Here is a 16,246-nt window from a genome sequence, read left to right as displayed (position 1 = left end):
AGATGCACACGCAATTTCTTTGACTGGGGAAGCAACACTGAACTGTTGTACTGTCATGTTATAAAAGCGAGACTAAAATTACAGTGAATTGATTGATAAGAACATGCATAATGTTATGATATTCAGACATGTGGATTTTGATTGTTAAAGCTTTTCAGTTCACCTTGAAAAATACAGGAAGAGTTGGTTTTTTTAAAGTGTAAACTGCTTATGAGAAGTTTTCACATAGAAAAAAGTTTTAAAAGTCCCAAAATCAGAATGATGGCAATAAAAAAGTAAGCTACAGTACCTAGGACTTGGGCAGTGCTCTGGCAAGGTGGCTGCAGATAGGTAGGTGAAATGAAATAGAACAAAACTTATTTCTGTGACCGCTGGAAATGAGAAATGTCCCCACTTATCAGTAGCAATCTAGTCAACAATAAAGTGCACAAATGATACAGGGAAAGCTCCTTTCCGGCTGGGATCTCCATCAATATGACCAATCTGAAAGAGTCCAGATAATTTTGAAGTTAAATCTCAAAATGACATTTCATTATCACCAAAATGAATACCAGTGACCTTCCTGCCTGTAATACAACAAGCCTCCCACCAAATCTTTTCTGCAGTAGTGCTACTTCTGCCAATAGGAAAATTCAGTCCTACAGAGTGCATGTTTTTCAGCTGTAGGTTGGGGTTTTGTCAAATGCAGAAGTTTTATCCAGTTCTTTGAATATAAAACCTCTTACTGCAGTACCACTGCTGCATAATTCCAGTGCAATCTGTAATGCCTGGCAGCCCACATTCGGCCTCTGTTGAGTTGCTTCTTTAACCACTGAGGCAAAAGGATAGCTCAAGCTTCAACAGTGTCAGGTTTTACATGAATATATTTGTGTTTATGCAGCATTATTGTCAATTTAGATGCAACCTGAAGCTCTGTTCTTCACTAGCTAACAGATTAAGGCAAGTGTTTTCATGCACAACAATTTTCCAAGATTTTGCTTTAGCCAATGAGACTCTGGAATGTAAATAGTTGAGATGGTTTCCCAGCTCAGACAGACTCACTCCTAGTCATCTGAAGACTGAGGACAATACAAAGCCCTCCTCTGAAGCCCACTACACAGCACCTGTAATAGCAGGTGCTATTAATTAAATTGCTGACACTCCACCAAAAATTTTCTAGATCACGCAGACCATGTCCCCAGTGTACTGTGAACCCTACTAATCAGATTTCTTTTTTTTTTTTCTGAATGAGAAAAGCTAAAAGCTTGTCTGAAGTTTGACTTTTGAAATTTCATTTCAGGTTTCCATGAGATGAAACTTTTCTTGTTATTTGGAAACCCAGCAGGGGATCTTCTGAAGTGAGTGTTGACCTCTAAGATTTAATTTCTTTCTTTCAAAGTGTGTTGACAGAAAATGCAAAATACTCACCCACCACTCCTGGTCTTCTTCACCATCAACTACAATAATATCTCCCTCTGAAAAAGTCAGCTCATCTGGGTTATCTGCTACACAGTTGTAAATTGCTTTTACTCTCTTGGGTTTCGTTTTTGACTGAAATGAAAAAAACCCTGAATGTAAATAATATAGCACAGAACAGAGTAGACTTGGAGTTATCTAAAGACAGTTTCGGAACTGCTTCCAGCTGCTATTTTTCATAGATTAGAGTTCAGCTACATCTTATGCTGGGTGCTCATGCTTCAAGCTGAATTTGGCACCACCCAAAGCTTTTTGGAACCACAGTGCCAATAACATAGCCCATGTTTCCCTTAGAAGTTTTCCATTTTGGCTCACCCAAACCTGTCTTCAGAGCTCTACATCACTGTAGTGAGCATGATTTTACTCAAAAGATGGGGTGATCGAGTTCTGTGCAAATGTAACAGCAGCAGCATTATCAGAGGGAGGCCCGAGCCACCTGTTAATATGCTCCTTCTTAATTTGCTAAACCCATTTCAATAGTGTACGAACCCACAAAAACATCCTCTGCCTCCCAGTAGTGCTCTGAGGACTGTCAGCCACAGGAGGCTTTTGGCAGCTCTTTCAAAGGGAAAGTTTAGTAAGGAATTGCAATATTCCAGTGTGGCAGTGGGACTCAGTCCTAGCCATGTTCTGTGCGAAGTGATACCAAAAGTGTTTCATTTTGGTTTCACAGAATCCACCATCCTCATCTCACACCTGTTCCAGTGCAAACCAGTCTGCTGCTGCATTTCTTTTCAGCCTCCTCATTTTCTGTTGCAGACTCACAATAATGCTGCCTACACATTGTTTCCATGCAAAACAACCCAGCACAAGTGAAGAGGCTCAAGACCTGGAGGCAGAGTGTAAAGCTTTCAACTGAGAGACTACCCTTTTCCCAGCCATCGGGAGCAAAAATTACTTTCTACCCTAAGATGTCAGAGCTCTAAGTGCCATTGAGGTCTGAAATGGCTGTTAATGCAGTGGCATTATAATGTTTGGGACAGAAGTTCCACATGGCATAAGGAAAAGATGGCCTCATGACCATTCTGGAGTTCCCCAGTGACTGGTCCCAGTCTCTAGTTAGGTCAGCCATGGAGCAGGAAGCTTGTAAAGGGACAAGCGACTCCATTTACAACTCTCCTTTTCTCCACCAGCAAAATGCTCTGCTGAGGACAGTACTGCCCAACAGTCTCTTACTGTGCCATTTTGTTAGAGCTGAGCACCATGCAGAGAAAAGAAGGGAATGTGGATGGGGAAGGATGGAGGCAGCATGATTGTTATCTTCCTCTAGAAGCATCCATTTGCATTCTAGTATAAATACTATATAAATTCTAATATAAATAAAGCTCTGGCCTGCCCAGGGTGGGCACACCCTGAGGCGCTCTCACCCCTGTGAGCTGCCAGCCAGGCAGGCACTGCAGCACAACCATTTTTCCAGATGCTCCCTCTCAGACAAGTGACAGCCTGAACCACAACCACCTTTTAAATTAAAAAGAAAAAGCTTCACATCAGTACAACAGTGATACAATTACTAACTTCAAAGTGCAGTAATTACAGGTATTTCTTGTTCTTTAGAAGGCAAGGAAATTAAAATAGATATCATTCCCAGAGGAATAAAATCTTCTAGGGAAGTTTCCCATGTATCTACAATATGGCTTCAAAAATCTAAATATCACATTGGGGAAAAAAAAGAAAACAAAAGGTGAATCAGGAATTTCCACCTGATAAACAGGCTATTAGGTAAATGCACTGTGTAGGAGATAAGCCACTGGCTAAATGTGCATGTACAACTAGACCCATCTTTTCTGTACTTAAGGAACATTTCTGCAATCATTTTCTAAATCTGGGCTGGCCTCTGGATTCCCTGGCAGGGTAAAGACTTAGCAAAAAAGCCAGGAGTATAAGGCTAAGTGGAGCAATTTAGCCAAAGAACTTTAGTGAGACTGAACTAGCTAAAGTTCTTTAGCTGAGGGGCCCCTTGACTAAATCGCAGCTAAGATGCTTTAGCTAGATTGATTTAGCTAAAGCACCTTACCTAGCACACACTCCTGAGCCAGGTGTTCCCTTACTTCTCTGTCCTATGACAGAAGAAAATCACCCAGCTGATTTTCTCAGTCACAGAACTCACCTTACTGAAGCCCTAGAGACAGCTGGAGAGTCAGATATGTTCTTCATATTATGTGCAATTAATATTAAACTTTGAAGACACTGACCCCAAAACTAGCCAGGACAGCCCATTCCTTCATAACTAAATCAATTGGTCCTATAAAACTTAAAAAAAGGAGAGAACAATATAGAGAAACTACAACTTCAATTTGTACAGAAAGTCAGGTAAGGAGCTGTTTCACATTTGAATCCATTTGAATCCTAGCACACACAACAGAAATTAAGGTCAGAGTCCAACAGCTTCACAAAGTAAATATGACAACATAAACCATTTACACTACTTAGACCATTTAATTTTGCTGTGGCCTAAAACATGAAGGCTATTATAATGCAAGACGGACAGTAACTTGGTTGAACAAGAGTGGGGGAGGCAAAAAACCAGAAAATTTTATACTCCCAACTTACGCAAGTTGATGTCTCTGAGGTTTCTCAGCATTATCAGATGAGAAACAGCTAATAGGGGCTCTGTAAGCTCAAGACCAGTGTGCAAGGCTATGCACACAAACACACGGAACCCTGTCCTGGAGAGCTGCTCTTTCAGTGGACATGGATAAGGAAAAACAGATGAAGGGAGAGAGACAGAGGACTGAAGAAAGCAAGTCTTTTCATTACAAGCCATTAATAAGACCTCTGCAGAGCCAGGAACAGCACATCTCCTACCTCTGTTTATTATTTACCACTGAACCACACTCCTGCACAGAATGTATGAAGCAGCCCAGACCCAGTCATACACAGCATCTCAGAAAGTATGGGCTCTCCATATTGAGATTTGCTTCCCGCAGAGATACACTGTCATGATCAAGGATATGGATCTTTTACATCTATCACACAAGAATGCAACATAAAATTGAAGCAAGGACCAAAGACCAAGCTAACTACACATACTGCACAGCTCCACTGACATCTGGAAATACATCCCTTTACCTACACCAGTAGAAGATTACAGGTACTGACACTAATACGTGTTACCATTCATGGTCCTAGATTAAAAATAATAAGTAAGAGTATAAAAAGGCCACACAATCGGATCAAGAGTCCATCTAAATCCAGTATCTCTTTTATAACAGTTGATGTAAGGTTGGGGGAGGGTGAAGAAGAAAAATACAGAATTAACCACCTTCTGTTGGGGATATGCTTACCAAGAGATTGTTCTCCTGTCACCAGGTGAATGCTGAGAACCAACAGCACAAAGAGTCAGTTTCTTTTGTTTTGAGCTTGACTCCTGCTAGTCTTGTCTGAAGTCATTTTACCTACCTACATGAACATTAGTCCTTTATAAAAGCATTAAAGTTCCCTTATTCCTTACTTCACTGGAGATTAAGAATGAAGCCATGTGTTACTTAAAAGTGATTCACCAAGCTCACCTACAAGTCACTAACTCATAAAGCTTATCTATCTTCAGTAAGTCAAACCATACATTCTGTGGATTGTGTTGGTCACATTTGGACATGAGCAAAGAATCCAGCTGGTTTGGTTTGCTTTTTTAAATCTAAAATTACATACTCTCCTATAAGAAATTCAAGAAAAACAAAGCTTTCGTAACTATTTAGTACAAGTCATACACATACTTAAACACAAGATACGGGCCTTGTGTGTTTCATGGCTCTCACACTTTCTCCATAGCAGGACACACTATCACTTCTGCAGCGTGTTTAATAAAATGCAGAAGATTAATAAAATCAAATGCCAACTTTTGTACTTACTATTTGTGATTTCCTTGGCATTGGTGCTGGTGGCTGGATTTGTGCTAAAGTATTTGCTGTAGAACCAGTCTGTGCTCCTGGAATTTCGCATACAGAAGATGACTCTCCTGCTAAGGGAAGTAAAACCAAGTAAATATTAGGCATGCTTTCAAACAAAGTAAGAGTGATGGTATCAATGAAACCAAACTAATTATTCTTAGAAGTATACAAACCATTTTACGTCCCATGAGTATTTAATTTTTGCTGGTTCTTTCTAAACAACTGAACAGAATTTTTCTATCCTTTTCCTTACCAAAAAAGCCACTCTTTCCAAAGACAACTACCTAAGACCTTTAACACTGCAGATATGCTAAGAGAGATAAAATAGATGAGAGCAGAACCAAATATCCTATTCCCCCGTTTCTTCACTACAGACTGTGTACTGTCAGAACCTTTCTTTCCTAGTAAAGACCATCATTATCAAGGTGTATCCCTCACAGGAGACTCCTGACACAGATGGCAGATAGCCATTAGCAAATCCCCCTGGGATATCTCAAGAGGAAATAAAAAAGAATCACAAGAAGAACAAATGAATATAAAATATGCAGTAGAAGGGGAAACCAGGTATGAGAAATTCCACTACAACCACCACAGAATCTGCACAAACTTTATTGTAGAGATTTTATGGAGATTACATTATTGTCGTGTCCCAAAGTAGCAGTTACTCTGAACAACAAAAACCATAAAATGAATAATGAACTCTATTAACATGAAAAGGGCAATATCAATTTGCAATTTAATTAAAAGTGATACTATATAAGCTCTGGATTTTCAAGCCAGAAACACATTTTTCTATTCTAAAATGTGTATCTGACACCTTGTTTATGACATATGCAAACAACAGGGCAAGCAAAAATTTTCAAACCCACTTTGTTTGAGTGTGTTTTAAGGTGAGGTTAGAAAAGCTAAAGCCTAACTGGAATTTAATCTAGCAAGGAATGTCAAAGACAACAGGTAGGGCTTCTAAAATCCATAGGTAACAAAGGGAAAATTAGAGAATAATGTGGACCCACTGTTGAACAAGATGTGATTCTGGTTACACAGTACATGGAAAAGGCTGAGTTACTGAATGCCTTAGTTACTTCTTTGCCTCAGCTTTTACTAGCAAGACAGGTTTTCAGGAATCCTGCTCCCAGACATCAGGGGAGAACCTAGAGCGAGGAAGTGCAAAGTCCTGTACCTGGGGATGAACAGGCCATGCACCAATATATGTTGGTGGCCACCTGGCTGAAAAGCAGGACCAGAGGCAGTGGGCACAAACTGAAACACAGGAGCCTCTGTCTGAACACCACAAAACACTTTGTTACTGTGAGGGTGACCCAGCACTGGTACAGGTGGCCCAAAGAGGTTGTGGAGTCTCCATCCTTACAGACACACCAAAGCCCTCTGGGAACAGTCCTGGGTGATCCACTCTTGTTGTCCCTACTTGAGGAGAAGGGTTAGACCCGATGACCTGGGGAGGTCCCTCCCAACATCAAACATTCTGTGATTCTGTTTATTATGTGGCCCCATTATTGACTTTAATTGGTCCATAGCTCTGTTCATGCTAAAGAATTTGAGGCAGCACGGCCTACACAGTCACAAAGAGAAAGAAGAATAATGTTGGTACTGATTATATTTAAATGTGTAAGGTAAATAAACAAATTAAAGAAAACATCAACAAACCCACACACTCTATTTGATTGTTTTAATGACAGCTTAATTACAATAAAATAAATCTCTAAACCACAATTACCAGGTTGTTGTAGAGACCCAAGTCCTCTGGTCTGCCCTTTGTTAGTTAAGCCAGATGACTTCTCAGTCCTGTGCAGGAAGTGAGAAATTGATCCATTTCAGAAACAAATAAGAACTCAAAAAGCAATACACAGTACTTTAAAAATTAAAGAAGCCTTGGCATGTCTTCAGTATATTCTGGTGACAGCTATTTTGCTTTTAAAATACTACTTTTCTTCTGTATTTTTTATTAAGCCAATTGAAAGTTGCACTTAATTTTAAAAAAGGCAGAAAAATAACAGAGCTTTGATTACTGCAATTTGTGTCTTTTCCTGAGTTTTGAAGTTCCTTTCGCTGTTATTTTATTTTTTTTTTTTCTTAAAATTATGTATCCATATTAGTCTGAGCATTTATAGCAAGCTTCAACAAGTTGTGTCTACCTTCCAGGTAGTATGATACCATGCAATAAAAGGGCTAGAAAGGAGCCTAAAGGTCAAAGGCTGCTTTCATCTTTCAGTCCCAATTTGCAAATGAAACCTTATCATCCAAAATTTTCTCAAAGGTCCTATTTTCTAGACTTCTCATTACCTTATTGATCTCCCCTGGTTCCCACCTCAGTTATTTCATTTTACTGCAATGCCCGAAACTGAATACAGCTGTCCTGCTGAGGCACCACTGATGTTGAGTCAGTTGGGAAAATTCATTCCTATCATTTGCAGGCTATGGTAAAACAATACTATCTTTTTTAACTCTTCTACAACAGCATTAGGTCATCTGCCTTACTTACTATGTCCTTACAGATCCTTCTTCTAAGAACTTTTGCTTACCCATACTCTATTGTTCTCCATGCTTCATTTCTGTAGTTGATTGTTCTTAATTACCAAGGGTTGCTAACTGAATGACACCCTTCTTCTCCCTTGACTACTACTCCAGTTTCTCAAGGCCACTTTGGATATGATCCTGTTTGCCAGTGCATTTGTCCCTCCTAACTTAGTTTTCTGCAAATTTAAAAATTATTTTTTCTTTTCCAAGTCTCTCTACTTCTGCCACAAACGAAAAGATTGAACAGAACTTAAGCAAAGCACATGAACAGTAAATGGCACAATCAGGCATTAGATCCCATTATCTCCAATTTGTTACTAGATGAGAATGAGGAATTGAATATTTTTTGTGTTCCTTATTTCTGTCATAGCTAAGCATTCTGGAGATATTCTGCAAGTCATATAACCTTAAATCACTAGGCTATATTGTTTTTCCTGTAGGAATCCCTGTCATCTGCTTCCTGAGCATCTGCTTTCTGTTCATTCCCACACACCAGAACACATCATTGGCAAAAGCATGCACGATTTATTGATGACTTGGATGTTATAAATATATTGTAAAATCACTAAGTTACTAAAAATGATGAAGTATATTAAAAACTAAAATGACATCAGTTACCCAGGAATAGGCTTTCTCTGAGAGATTCTGCTAGGAGGTTGTGGGGGCAGTGGTGGTGGGGTTGGCTTGGTTTGTGGAGGAGCTGACTGCTGTTTTGATTGCTGGTTCAAAGCTTCTATAATGCTGGCTGTCTTTGCCACTGGAGGTGGTGGTGCTGGAGAAAGTACATCTATAGAGGAAAGTTAGACAGCAACATGCAATAAATTTCTATTTACCATTTTCTTTCTTGGGTTCTCATTACAGGTTCCCCTGTTACAGGACTTATCCTCATTTAAGAAAAATGCTTTACTACATGTAATGGAAGAAGGACCTCTCTGGAAAGCAGTTTACCTTTTGTTTCACCTAGTCAAAATTGGAGAGCTCACAAGCACTTAAATTTATTCAAGCTTTAAAGTGCAAGCAAAGAAAATTCTTACCAAAGTCAGTCATATTCTTGAAAACAGTAGATCAGAATATATTTTTAAAAGTGCTAATATTATTTGCTCCATCAAGGCCTGCAGTCTGTGTTTCATGGAAAAGTAACCAAGTGAGTTATATCTGGCAAATCTTATTCAGAGGAACACCTTTTTTTAAATTCCTGTTGTGACTAACAACTAACAGCACACTAGGTTTAGCAATTAACTAAAATTGCTATTGAATTCTTGAATTCACCACAAAAGCAGCTGGCAGTGCATTAAAACATCCTTTTGCATTCCAATGGTCTGCAAGAATCAAGCATAATGTGGAGATGTGGCCCCAGGCTTCCATGTAACACTCACCTTTACAACTAGTGAGAAATGCAGCATTAAAACTATACATATATATATAAAATTATGAGCCCTTTAGCTCTAGTAATAGATGGTGTTTCCTGCTGACCCTGCACTACACCATACAGTCCTCACTGGAGCATCAGAGAAGACAGTTTTGTTTCTGGATGGGAACAATAGGCCAAAGCTACAGTCACCAAAAGAGGAAGTATGAGTTGTGGAAATGGAAAAATAAGCCAACTATGATTAGATACAGTAGAAAGGAAAACAGGGGAAAGTGGAAACATACTTGTAGATGTTACACGCAATGGCGGCACAGGGGGATGAATAGCTGGTGGATCTGATGAAGACCTCTGCCTGCTTATACTTTCCACTCCTAAAGAATTTGTCTTCCACATTGCATTAGATGAAGAAATTGTCTGAATACCACTGCCAAGAACTGAAGGCTGAACTAAAAAGAGAGGAGAATACTGCATTATTATTATTGCTTACCCTAAGCACGAAGTGTTAATATTCACATCTGTGCTTTCAGAAATGGTGTGGCTAGACCACTATATTCAGCAGTACTATATTCAACGACTATATTCACTCCATTCTGATGGAATGCCAGAGCAGAAATCAGTCTGGTGTTAAAAATTACACAGCAAGACTTCACCCAGAAACTTCTAACAGTTTACCTAAGCAAAATTTGTCTCCAGTCATTACTTTAAAATATGCCAATACTTGAAAAAGCACAGATTTCTCAGTAAGAAGACAGAAGGCAAGTCTTGCTACCTTCTTTAATCCCTGACTGATAACTGTAATTTTCTCAGGTACTGCAAGAAAAGGACCTCACTCTTCCACGAGCATGAGCACATGACTTTGCTGACTCAAAGTGAAACATCAGTTTTGACTTAGAAACAACATGAAACTGTAAATCTGAATTTCACTCAAGCAGGAAGCTATAATAACTAGTTGTGAAACAGTCACAAAGTACTTCTTCAGAGCCTCTTAAATGACTTCATTCTGAAGAGCTGCCTCCTCATTTCATAAAAATACTCTCCATGTTTTCTTCATAAAGCCAGTATTTTGCACATATTATGCCATTTCTCCCTACTCAGCTCATAAGCATCATATTAAGAAAAGATGAAACAGAGTAAGGTATGAACAAATATTAGGTTGCAGGGAAAAGCATAAAAGGTTCAGAAGACTTGGAAAACAGCCTAAAGCCATGAGGATAAAGGAGTAATAATACACCACAAGCATAACATTAACATCAGCAATCAACAAGAAGCTATGGTCAATTATACTATTATAGCTTTTAACTAAATATATCAATTAATAGGCTAATACATTGGTAGAGTAAAGAACATGAGCTAATCATCTCAGGCAGGCAGCATGTCTTCATGGCATGAGTTTTATTACAGAGATGCCAAGAAGTTTGGCGTTGGGAATGAAATTAAAATAACACTTTTTGAAATGTGTCATTTAATCAAGGGCAAACTGGCCGTGATAAAAATAATATCAAAGGGCAAAAAGTCTCTGTAACTATTCAATTGTATTACTAATTCAGAGACAGAATCTAGCAGTTAAAAAAAACCAGGCAAGCTCCTTGTGTTAATTTTCCTATTTGGTGGGGACAACATTCCTTTCCATCAAGTAAAAAAATGTTGATATTAAGCTTAGAGTTCATGTGAAATGTTAGATTAAAGTAATCCCACCTTGGTTAAGTTTTACATGCTACTCAACTTGCCCCAGTCCCATGCTATCCTTTCCAAGTAACCCAAAACCATGCTTTTCTGTTCTCAGCTTTTCTGCCCCTTTTATGCAGCCATTCCATAACTGACTTTTCATATTACACAGAAGATAGTTCGGCATCTCAGGCACAATCACTGGTTGTGGAGTCTTGCATTCTGACCTCTGCACAGTGCTCCCAAAGGCAGAAGCCACCCATGTGTGCCTAGAACATTTCCTGATCATATCTCCTCTTATGGAGTCTGAATTACAGCACCATAGAAAACCATGTGTTTAATAGTAACTTTTCTTTAATCGAATTGAATACATAAATTTAGCCTCCATGAAAGATGGTGGATTAATAAAGGTATTAAAACAATGAAACACACCAAATATGACCTGTACAAAGAGGACCTATGCAGATTTCTCTATGCTTCTTTACTATGATGCAAACAGATTACGTACGAAGATAAGAATGAAGTTCACAGCACCAGCTTTAATGGTAAATTTTGCAAGCACACAACCCTTTGAATCAGGATGAGACACGTACTTTTACACTGCTCTAATGATATGAGGACAACCAATAACTGACACCAATATTTTTAGTCAGCTACCAGGTCTCTAAAATCATCCAGTTCTCCACATCACGATACTTAAACTTTTATTTCAACAACTCTGAAGCATGTATTTATTAAGAGAAGAATTTGCAAGATTAAAATCTCATGTTCTGCATATACTCTCCATTCTCTCAGGTCTTAAACAAATTTTCACAGCAGACAAACGCTATTGAAGTTTTATCTTTACACTAAACTCTGACAATCACATCTTCAAGAAACAGAAGTATAAAAAGATTGAATATAACAAAAAAATTTGATGAGCTACATTGACTGTAGCCCTCCTTTTAATAAATGGTTTAACTCTGGTGAGGTATTGTTTTCCCAAACAGTATTGAGTACTGTCTTGCAGATATACCAAAAATGAAACTCAGAACAAGTTATGTAGATTCACTTCAAGGATATAAAATGAGGTCATCAATAACTGTTCCAATACTTACCTGTGCAAAATAACTGTAAGAGAAAACCTAAAAATTAAATTATTTTTAAAAAGAGTTATGATCCAATTCTTCTAATATACAATGACACTTTCTAGTACCTTTGCCAATATTCCTTGGAGGTAGAGGAGGTGCACTACTTGTAACAGGTACTGCAGGCTGAATGGGAGGTGGGCTGCCACTGAGTATTGCTCCATACGTTTCATTCTGTAATATACTTGGCATAAATCCTCTTTGCTTGTCCTTGGCAATGTTCGCTGCATCTCTTGCCAAGGATGCTACATTAGGCTGAAGTTGGTTTGATCCAAGCTGGTAGAAGCTGACAGGCCTGTCCTCTCTCCTGTTGGGACTGGGTTGCTTAAACACAGTAACAGAAGTACTCATGAATACCACATTAGCTGTACTCATTTTATTAGTTGATAGAATGTTATTAGTTTCTAGAAAGAAAAAATTACTTCTAAAATGCACTTTTGTTGCTTTTAATACATAACATAAACCCTACATTCTGCCCTCTTCAAGACATAGTAACTATGCACACTAACAACAACAACAACAAGATTAAAGGTAAATTGCACTTCAAACAGTTAATATTTTCTCATTTCTTCTGTATACACTGCTACAGGATAATACTGTATCCCTATATACACAAGACTACACTTCTACAGATAACCAATATAGATTTTCAGACTGGATCAAGTAAAGTTTTCCTGCATCAAAATACCCAGCAGTATTTTCAAAACTAAATAAACAACTGAAGGTCTTAAGCCTCATCTGAATTTCAGCAGAGCTAAATCCCAAATGGATGATCATGACCTCAAAACCCAGACACAATTTCATCCAAGTATTCTACCTGTAGCTCAGCCTACAACAAATGAGTAGCCAAAACCTCTCATTAACTCTCTTTAGCTCACTAGTATCACTGGATAAGTTTGGGCGATTACTTCAATTGGCAGCTGGGATGGAACACTGCTCATCCCACTCACATTATTGAATGATATCTAATTAGCTGTCTTTGAGATTTACAGCAATCATCTGCACTTAGCATTATTCTTTCTGTTTCAACAGCAAGCATAGTCATTACTGTTATTTAACTCTATTACTATTACTATTTAATTCTATTACTATTATTCAATTATCAAATGATAATTAAAACAGCTGGAGTTACAAATTTATGTGATTAGTACAGGAATGGGCTTTAACAATCCACAGGCCAGAGAGCATAAATATACCTTCAGAAATAGTGCTAGATAAATGTGCCATACTGACATACTGTCTGTATGAAATTAAAATAACCATTTATAGTAATAGCATTTAGTCAGAATAAAGACTAACATCAACAGTACCACTAACAAGCAATTGATTTTCCTCTGAATACATTCAATGCTTACTTCTGGATTGGTCATGTAGAACCTTTAGATGTGTTATAGCACAGCATTATAGCTCCAAGATTTATCAGAACGATGTATATGATAGTCCCTACCCTTACTTTGGCTTAGCAGCCGCACTCCTCACTGGCTGACAATCTCCATTCCCTGACCTCTTCACTGTCTTAGTTCTGGGACTTGTTTCAGCCCACACCTCCTTCTGCTTTCTAAACCAGCAGAAGATTCTTTTTCATGTTTATGATTCCGCTTTTCACTGGCTCACCAAACTGAAGCAGTTCACTACAGGGACAAATGTGTGCCAGAGGGGAGGCAAAAGCAGAGGCAGGACCGGGCAGCCAGAGTGTACAACAACAGCAGAAACCACTTCAATTCTCTTAACCTTCTTTTAGGTTAGACTCTCTTTCATATGAAATATTCTGGACTAAAAGAACTTAAATTTCAGACATGACCTTTTCTGACATAGATTACAAAACCTGTTCAATTGTCTTACCAGCAAGACAAACCCATTAGCTTGACATTCATAAACAAAACTCTGATATGACCCTAAGCAACGATGCACCCGTGAGAACAATGTAGTCACAGACACTACTCTGTGATTAATAGTCTTTAATCTCCTTTCAAAAGTCCCTGCAGTATAAACCTATTAATAGTGGGCAGCAAAGTAGGAGCTTCATTACTTTAGCCACGCTGCTGAGTAGCAGATACCTTCCTATATGAGATGGAGCTCAGGGACTAGTCAAAAAAAGAACACTCAAATGCAGAAGGCAACCGGCAACAATGAAGAAAGTCAAGGAAAAGAATAGATCAAAAAACAAATTTAGAGCATGCCAGAAAGGGATTTCGACTAGTAAATTACCAAAAACTTTTACAGCTTGAAAAAATGAGACCTCTAAAGGTTTCAATTTGCTTTATCAAAATGATTATCGTTACTATTGTTATTATCTGGAGGGCGGTAAAATATATAGGAATACATAAATATGGGGACAGAGTATGAAGGCTCATGCAGAAGAACTGGACCTAGCAGCTCATGGATTTCAGATTCTTCCACAGATGCCAAATTTTAGAGGAAAATCTTAAGAAGATTCTCAGAAGGTAGAAACTGTGCTTTGAGAGGGATAGCCTGTGACACCTTTTGTTGCTAATTAGGTCAAGTCAAGCACCAGAGATAACAGCTATCTTGGGCTAGAGACAGGACATGGGGAAAATAATCCTATGCACACAGTATTGTAAAAATGGTATTTCACAACAGAGGAATTATTGATGTCAAAATTAGTCTCCAAAACATTTAAGCCAATTTAATGGTCTAATGACCTAACAATTTTGAAGACATTCTATGAAGATAATGGAAATCAGCCTGAGACTGTTTTCAGAAATACTGAAGCCTGACAAAGAAAAACCCAATGCATAAGACTTGGTTTTATGTTATTAATTTACTGTTAGTAATTCATGCCCTAGCTGAGATGGGGGATTTTGCAAGAGAAGAATTAAAATGCTAGTGCTTGTAGAAAGAAAAAGTCAAATTTCATTATCCAGAGGAAAAAGGAGTTTTTGTTAGCTATTTTCAAAAAATGTTGTGCTCACATCTGAAGACTAATATAAAGTCTATTGCGTATTCCTTGTACTTTATAAGGAAAGCAAAAAAGGCATAAGCCTTTATAATACCACACACACAAAGAACAAAAACCAGTTCAGTACTTACATGGAATACTTCAAATTCTGAAAGCTTCAGGATGTCATTAGTATTTTGTAACCTATACATAATTTCAACTTACTTGTCCCCTAGACATTCATGCCATTTTTAGGTGTCAAAACATGATAGTTTGTTACCTGTCTGTTTAGGTGCTTAAATACTTTTTCAAGTTGGGCTCTAAACTGGGAAATTAAATTTTGCAAATGCAATGAAATTCCTGTGCTATTGGAATGTTTTGTAATATGACCATTGTTCAAGCCATCTGGACATGGTCCTGGGCAACTGGCTCCAGGTGATCCTGCTATAGCAGGGAGGTTAGACTTCCAACCCCAACCATTCTATGATTCTGGACCTAAAAGTACCACAACTCCACTAAAAATTTCATGCATGAAAAGCACAAAACCCAAAATTATTTTATATGTGAAGATTCAGAAATAAGACCCTACCCGGCTATTAATGGATGTAGCTTATTTAATGCACAGATTCAGTTGAAGACAAAACAATGCATAAACTGTTCTAAAGTTAAAGCCATTGACTGGAGATGTTTCACAAACGTGGAGAGTCTGAGGCGCCTTCCTTTGTAAAGGCAATTTTCCCAGTTCATGTTAGATCTGCTTCACGATCAGCAAATCTAAATATTCCTGATGTATTGAAACCAACTATTGACTCCATTGAAAAGAAGATATAACGCATGGCTAATTATAAACTGGCACCACATGGTCACGTTTTAAGAGGAAAAAGAAGACTAACTATAATTTCAGAAACAAAAATTCAAGCTACTGCATTTTACTACAGAACTTTATTTCCCAGTATGCTTTTTACCTATAGTAAAAAGCAAAGTTATTGAAATAATTATGAACATCACACTTACACATATATGTGTACAGAAAAATAATGCTGACACAAACCTGCAGCTTTTCATCCACATCATCATCACTTTCATCCAGATCTTCATGAAGTAACCGCCATTCATATTCTACATGGACATGAGAATTAAATCTTCCAGACAGTGCTTGAGTAAGCTAAGGGAAAAAAAAAAAAAAGACTGCTGACACATTACGTGCAGTACATATTTCAAAACAATATGTTTAAAATCAAACAAAGTCCACATATAGAAGAATCTTGCTTTCAGCAATCTGGAAAGTTACTGCACTGAAGTAAGTTTA

General features: G+C 38.0%; 1 protein-coding gene across 1 annotated transcript in view; it reads right to left on the bottom strand.

The window, feature by feature from the left end:
* Positions 1-70: 70 nt before the first annotated feature.
* Positions 71-16,246, bottom strand: part of ASAP2 (ArfGAP with SH3 domain, ankyrin repeat and PH domain 2) — an 86,459-nt gene continuing 70,283 nt past the window's right edge. Inside the window, exons 21-28 of the mRNA XM_082277112.1 lie at positions 15,992-16,102; positions 12,107-12,362; positions 9,531-9,680; positions 8,496-8,664; positions 7,078-7,145; positions 5,304-5,413; positions 1,408-1,530; positions 71-483 (exon numbers count right to left, since the gene is read on the bottom strand). Of these exons, the coding sequence (XP_082133238.1) occupies positions 409-483; positions 1,408-1,530; positions 5,304-5,413; positions 7,078-7,145; positions 8,496-8,664; positions 9,531-9,680; positions 12,107-12,362; positions 15,992-16,102 (1,062 nt within the window). The 3' untranslated portion in view covers positions 71-408. The remainder of the gene's footprint in view (positions 484-1,407; positions 1,531-5,303; positions 5,414-7,077; positions 7,146-8,495; positions 8,665-9,530; positions 9,681-12,106; positions 12,363-15,991; positions 16,103-16,246) is intronic.

The sequence above is a fragment of the Coloeus monedula genome (genome assembly GCF_965178545.1).
Source record: "Coloeus monedula genome assembly, chromosome: 2".
NCBI lineage: Eukaryota > Metazoa > Chordata > Aves > Passeriformes > Corvidae > Coloeus > Coloeus monedula.
This window is presented reverse-complemented; position numbering and strand designations above follow the sequence as displayed.